This window comes from Nerophis lumbriciformis, linkage group LG32 (assembly GCF_033978685.3).
Source record: "Nerophis lumbriciformis linkage group LG32, RoL_Nlum_v2.1, whole genome shotgun sequence".
Lineage (NCBI taxonomy): Eukaryota > Metazoa > Chordata > Actinopteri > Syngnathiformes > Syngnathidae > Nerophis > Nerophis lumbriciformis.
The window spans coordinates 6,665,533-6,673,048 of record NC_084579.2 but is presented as its reverse complement, the minus strand read 5'-3'; the positions used below and the strand labels follow the sequence as shown (position 1 = coordinate 6,673,048).

Genomic DNA, 7,516 nt, shown 5'->3' with positions numbered 1-7,516 from the left:
TAAAAATATTTCTTTTTAAATTTAAAATTAAAAAAATTAAAAAAAAATTTTAAAAATTAAATTTTTTTTTAAACATTTAAAAAAATTAAAAAATTTAAAAAATTTAAAACATTTAAAAAAAAATTTAAAAATTAAAAAAAAAAAAAAAATTAAAAAAAATAATAATAAATTTTCAAAAAATTAAAAAAATGTTACAACAATTAAAACTTTTTTTTAAAAACTTAAAAAAAATAAAAAAAAATAAAAATGTTTTAGGTTAAAACATGATTTTCAAGGTAAAAATGATTTTCAAGGTAAAAATTTTTTTCAAGGTAACATTTTTTTTTCAAGGTTAAAAATGATTTTCAAGGTAACATTTTTTTTTCAAGGTAACATTTTTTTTTCAAGGTAACATTTTTTTTTCAAGGTAACATTTTTTTACCTTGAAAATAATTTTAACCTAAAACATTTTTTTTATTTAAAATTTTTTTTAAGTTTTTAAAAAAAAAAATTAATTTTTGTAACATTTTTTAAAAATAAAAAAAAATAATATTTTTTTTTTTTAATTTTAAAATTTAAATATTTTTAAAAATGATTAACTTTTTTTAAACATTTTTGAAACTATTTTAAACTTTTTAAAACTTTTTAAAACTTTTTAAAACTTTTTAAAACTTTTTAAAACTTTTTTTAAACTTTTTTTTAACTTTTTTTTACTTTTTTTTAACTTTTTTTAAACTTTTTTTTAACTTTTTTTTTACTTTTTTTTAAACTTTTTTTTAACTTTTTAAAAAAATGTTTACCCTAACCCTAACCCTAACCCTAATCCTAACCCTAACCCTAACCCTAACCCTAGCCCTAACCCTAAAAAAAATGTTAATTGTTAAAATTGTTTTAAAAAATTAAAACATTTTAAAATTCTTTAAATTGTTTAAAAAAAAAAAAAAAAAAAAAAAAAAAGTTTAAAATTTTTTTTTTTTTCAAGGTAAAAAATGATTTTCAAGGTAAACAAATGATTTTCAAGGTAAAAAAAAAATTTCAAGGTAAATATTTTTTTCAAGGTAAATTTTTTTTTTTAAGATAACATTTTTTTTTCAAGGTAAAAAATGATTTTCAAGGTAAAAATTTTTTTTCAAGGTAACATTTTTTTTCAAGGTTAAAATTGATTTTCAAGGTAAACAAATGATTTTCAAGGTAAAAAATTTTTTTCAAGGTAAATTTTTTTTTTCAAGGTTAAAAATGATTTTCAAGGTAAACAAATGATTTTCAAGGTAAAATTAAAAAAAAAAATTAAAATTAAAAAAAAAATTTTTTTTTTTTTTTTTTTTTAATTTAAAAAATGTTTAAAAAATATTTGAATAAAAATAAAAAAATGTAAAAAAAAATAAATAAATAAAAAATAAAAAAAAATTAAAAGAAATTAAAAAATTAAAAAAAAATGTTTTAAGTTAAAACATGATTTTCAAGGTAAAAAAGGATTTTCAAGGAAAAAAAAATTTCAAGGTAAAATTTTTTTTTCAAGGTAAACATTTTTTTTCAAGGTTAAAAATGATTTTCAAGGTAAACAAATGATTTTCAAGATAAAAAAACATTTTCAAGGTAAAATTTTTTTTTCAAGGTAAAAATTTTTTTTCAAGGTAAATTTTTTTTTCAAGGTAAAATAGGGGCGGGGGGTAAGGCGGGGGTGGGGGCGTGGTTGGGGGCGGGGCTACGAGGGGAGGAGTATATTTACAGCTAGAATTCACCAAGTCAAGTATTTCATATATATATATATATATATATATATATATATATATATATATATATATATATAAAAGAAATACTTGACTTTCAGTGAATTCTAGCTATATATATATATATATATATATATATATATAAATACTTGAATTTCAGTGTTCATTTATTTACACATATACACACACATAACACTCATCTACTCATTGTTGAGTTAAGGGTTGAATTGTCCATCCTTGTTCTATTCTCTGTCACTATTTTTCTAACCATGCTGGTACCCAGAAAGGTTTCGAGTACTACCAAAAAAACTGAATCTCTGAAGACAGTATAAAAATCAGTGTTAAAGGTGTACAAATACTGTTTGTGTAATAAGCATGTTATTGTTTACAAATGAGGGTTGAGAGTTCATTACTAAAAAAAAAATAAAAAATAAAAATAATGTGGCTTCAGTACAGTTTTTTAATTGAGCTGCTGCATTTTGTGGTTGGATTGTTTATTTCTTTTCAGTAACTTCTACATTTCTAAAAGGGAGGAATGTAATAGAGTGATCTATGTTTGTCTGATGAGGTGGCGTCTTGTCCAGGGTGTACCCTGCCTTCCGCCCGAATGCAGCTGAGATAGGCTCCAGCACCACCCACGACCCCGAAAGGGATAGTCGGTAGAAAATGGATGGATGGATTACCTTGGAGACTTATACGGCATCTCCTTCAAGCTGCTTCTCTGTCAAACACACCATCTGCAGCCTCTCCGATTTTCATTGATAAATGTCCGCCATTTAGATATTATTTTAACGTCCTAGGCTGGCGTTAAGACACATTTTCTGTCTGTACAGTTCAGACTATGCTCGAATTGCTTCACACACTTTCATGTTTTTGATGATTGATGATCATACTTGCCAACCCTCCAGGATTTCCCGGGATACTCCCGAAATTCAGCGCCTCTCCCGAAAACCTCCCGGGACAAATTTTCTCCCGAAAATCTCCCGAAATTCAGGCGGACCTGAGTGACGTGTCGACAGCCTGTTTTCACGTCCGCTTTCCCACAATATAAACAGCGAGCCTGCCCCATCATGTTATAACTGTAGAATGATGGAGGGCGAGTTCTTGGTTTCTTATGTGGGTTTATTGTTAGGCAGTTTCATTAACGTCCTCCCAGCGCGGTAACAACACACAACAACAGCAGTCACGTTTTCGTCAACCGTAAAGCAGTTCGTCTGCCGTAAACAGCAATGTTGTGACACTCTTAAACAGGACAATACTGCCATCTACTGTACATGCATATGTGACAATAACATCTACGGCTTTTAGAGAGTGCAGTGCACAACTGCTATACTATATATTATATATATATATATATATATATATATATATATATATATATATATATATATATATATATATATATATATATATATATATATATATATATATATACATAAATACATAATAAAATAAATATATATATATATATATATATATATAGCTAGAATTAACTGAAAGTCAAGTATTTCATATATATATATATATGAAATACTTGAGTATTTCATATATATATATATTAGAGATGCGCGGTTTGCGGGCACAACCGCGGAGTCCGCGGAATATCCGCGGATCGGGCGGATGAAATTAAAAAAAATTAGATTTTATCCGCGTGTCGGGTCGGGCGGTTGAAATAAAAAAAAATTAGATTTTAAATAGATTCAGGCGGGTGGCAGTTAAACCAATTCGGAAATATATATACATAGTTAAATGTTGTTACCCACATACGAAAAACGAGCAGGCACCTGCAGCATATGCCACAACAGAAGAAAAAAAAAAAAAGAGATGGACACTTTTACGGAGCGGAGAAGGGACACCTCGCCAGGGTCCGGGACCGAGGCCCCTTCCCCCGAGAGGGCCCCACCGGGAGCCGTAGCTGAGGCGATCCGCGAGAAGGGCCCGACGCACGTCCAGGGTCACCACCGCGCCCACCGCACCGACACCCCGCCTCGTCCGCCTTCGCCGCGGCCGGCGTCACGCGCAGCAGGTAAGCAGCTTACCTGCCCGCCACCCCCGTGGCCGGGGACTCGTAACAGGGGTCACTCCGCGCGCTCCGCCCGCGCAGCTTACCTGCCCGCCACCCTCGTTGCCGGGGGCGCGTAACAGGGGTCACTCCGCGCGCAGTGCGCTCACGAAAGGGGTGGGGCTCACCCTGGTTGATATAGACAGCAGGACGGTGGCCATGGAAGTCGGAACCCGCTAAGGAGTGTGTAACAACCCACCTGCCGAATCAACTAGCCCTGAAAATGGATGGCGCTGGAGTGTCGGGACCATACCCGGCCGTCGCCGGCAGCGAGACGCGCTTGGAGGTGCGCTCAGTGTGGCTCCCATATGATTGCGCACTGGTGTGCGTCTGGGCCGTGACAGCGTGGGACGCGAATGTCTGTGCTGCATTGGATCAGTCTCCTTTCTTTAACAGGCAAAAGCTTTATAACCTCACTAATGCCTTGCATCGTCTATATTAGATATATAACAACGGGCGGGTGCGGTTCTGATCAAATGTTACATCGGGTGGATGGCGGATGGTTGACGACTTTCTGATGCGGTTGCGGATGAAATAATTGCCTATCCGCGCATCTCTAATATATATATATATGAAATACTTGAGTATTTCTTATATATATGAAATACTTGAGTATTTCTTTTATATATATATATATATATATATATATATGTATATGAAATAATGATTCTAGCTGTAAATATACTCCTCCCCTCTTAACCACGCCCCCCTCCCCACCCCCCGAAATAGGAGGTCTCAAGGTTGGCAAGTATGTTGATGATCCTTAAAAAAATCAGTTTAGTTCACGATCCTGAAAGTAAATCAGCTACGCCTACATGTGTTATCCCGATTTCTTTAAAAAAAATCACCTAAGTCTACGTATGTTATTCCGATCCTTAGGAAATCAGTTCAGTCTACAATCTTAAAAGACATATATATATATATATATATATATATATATATATATATATATATATCCTGAAAATATGCAAACAAAACTGTGTTTAGATAATTGATACTTCAAACTTGCATAAATAAATATTAAGGAATATAACATAACTTGGCTTCTGAGAGCTTCAAAATGTAATGAATAAAATGCTTAAGTCTTTGATAAACAAGCAATTATTTTAATAATTAAATATGTCCATTTTAAATGAATTATTAGGATAATTTAAAATTAATTATTTCAAATATGTTTATTTTAATGTATAATTCTAATGCCTGGATGTAATAAGGAGTCAGAAAAAATACAATTAATTTTGATGTTTTTAGCAAAATATAGTAAACATTTATTTAGTTGTTTTTTTAATTATTAATAAATATATTTATTTGTAGGTAAGATAAACATAATACAATTTATCTCTAGTCTGGATGATTTATTTCTTGTCACCCAGTTGTCCTCCCTCCTCACTCAGGTCCGCATGGAGCTGTAGGGGGCGTGGCCTCCAGCTCCGGCTGAAAATCTCCCGATTTTCAGCCGGAGAATATTTGTTCCGGGAGGTTTTCGGGAGAGGCACTGAATTTCGGGAGTCTCCCGGAAAATTCGGGAGGGTTGGCAAGTATGGGTACAACTTCACTGTAAATCCCAAAAATATTGTCATTGATGATACGTTTCTCATGTAGCTAACCTGCAATCACACCATTGTCATACACAATATGTTTATACTTCAGACTGTTTGAAAAACAACACAATCCAAATGTTAAGTTATTTATTTCCATCAGGTGACGTGTTATGTGACTGCCACAGCTTGTGTTCTTATTCACATTTAACTATTACACTTACGGGAAATCACAAGTTCACATAATCACCTTAATGATCAGCAGCCACTCAAATACAGGAAAAAAAAAATACATGAAAACTTAAATATATTTGTTTGTACATAAATAGGTGCCGGACTAAAATGAGCAAGACCACATTGAAATATTTATTAACATCAACAAACACAGCACAAAACAATCAACATCAAGCCAGGAATGCTAACAGTGCCACCGCCACCTCGTTATCATACTAGCCAGCTACGCGATAGTTAGCGTGGAATTCGGGTTTGATCTCGCACACGCGGCGCAGTAGGTCACCCAGGACCGCCTCCCGGTTACCACGGTAACTGGCTTGGATACGACCCATGCGCTCGACCGTGTCCCGGTCCACTTCCACAGCGCTGTTGCCATGGGAACCCAGGGCCTGGATAGGGGAAAATAATTACACAATCAAAATAAATTACATACTTGTATTAGTGCAATTCTTATTTGTAGTGATTCTTAATAGATTGAAAAAAAAATAAAAATCTATTTTTAAACACACAAAAAAATAAATGTACCTGTCTTGTCTGGCCACTCAGGAAAATCTAATTGTGTTGATATCTGCTGTACAGATTTACTTTGGAAAATAAGTGTTGGATACTTCCCTTGTTGCCTTATTTGTATTTGACTTGATTAAATATTTGGGTAGAATGTTATTCAAGGCCCAAGCTGTTTTTTCTCTTTGCTATTTGGGCTTATTGGACCCTAATTAGAATAAAAACTAAGAATCATCTTTTGATATGATGTACTTAGTCCATAAGTACACAAACGTGTACTTCATGTTTAGTGACATGCTAATTCTAATTTTTACACTTTTTTTCCCAAAATTTCATTGTATGTTATACTCTTCTGACACCACCAGATGGCAGTATAAGTGTCCACATAAGCGGCCATAAGACCCCAATTCCGGTAGTGTACACAATTTTGGAAATAAGAGCTAAAAGGTGCTGTCCACGCACGTGGCCACCAAGGCCTTTAGAGGTTAGAATTGCACTTTTTTTTTTTTTTTTTACATTTTGCCTGTTCACAATCATTATGTAAGACATGACAGATGGATTTTTTTTTTTGCATTCTAAATATTAAATAATTGCGATCAAAAGTTCGCTTACAAAAGGAGCCTATGGGGGCCGTGCAATTCCGCCTATAAAGCCCTTAAAAAAACATCAAAACACCTCCATGATATACATGATGTACCGGTAAGTATATATGTAATGTAGTAATGGGCACATTTATAAAAACATTAAATACGTATATATACGTATTTTGATCATTTTAAGCATATGCCGCGCATTAATTTAAAAACTGCATCACATTTGCTTTATTTTTTCTCTTCATTGCTGATTAATGGGTTAGGGTTAGGGTAAAAAAAATTTTTTAAAGTTTAAAAAAAGTTTAAATTTTTTTTTTAAAAAGTTTAAAAAAGTTAAAAAAAAAGTTTAAAAAAAGTTAAAAAAATTTTAAAAAATTAAAAAAAAATTAAAAACATTTAAGAATTTTTTTTTTTTTTTTTATTTAAAAGTAAAAAAAAAAATTAAAATAAAAAAAAAAAAAAAAAATTAAAACAAATTAAAAAATTTAAATTTAAAAAAATAAAATACAAAAATAAAAAAAAAAATAAAAAACTTTTTTTTTTTAAATTAAAAAATTTAAAAAAAAAAATTAAATTAAAAAAACTTACAAAAAATTAAAAAATTTAAAAAAAATGTTTTAAGTTAAAACATGATTTTCAAGGTGAAAAATGATTTTCAAGGTAAAAAAAAAATTTTCAAGGTAAATTTTTTTTTTCAAGGTTAAAAATGATTTTCAAGGTAAACAAATGATTTTCAAGGTAAAAAAAAATTTTCAAGTAAAATTTTTTTTTTTTCAAGGTAAATTTTTTTTTTCAAGGTAAAATTTTTACACAAAACAATCAACATCAAGCCAGGAATGCTAACAGTGCCACCGCCACCTCGTTATCATACTAGCC

General features: G+C 31.5%; 1 protein-coding gene across 1 annotated transcript in view; it reads right to left on the bottom strand.

The window, feature by feature from the left end:
• Positions 1-5,445: 5,445 nt before the first annotated feature.
• atp6v1g1 (ATPase H+ transporting V1 subunit G1) overlaps positions 5,446-7,516 on the bottom strand; it is a 5,850-nt gene continuing 3,779 nt past the window's right edge. Inside the window, exon 3 of the mRNA XM_061927103.2 lies at positions 5,446-5,932. Coding sequence (XP_061783087.1) covers positions 5,759-5,932 — 174 coding nt within the window. The 3' untranslated portion in view covers positions 5,446-5,758. The remainder of the gene's footprint in view (positions 5,933-7,516) is intronic.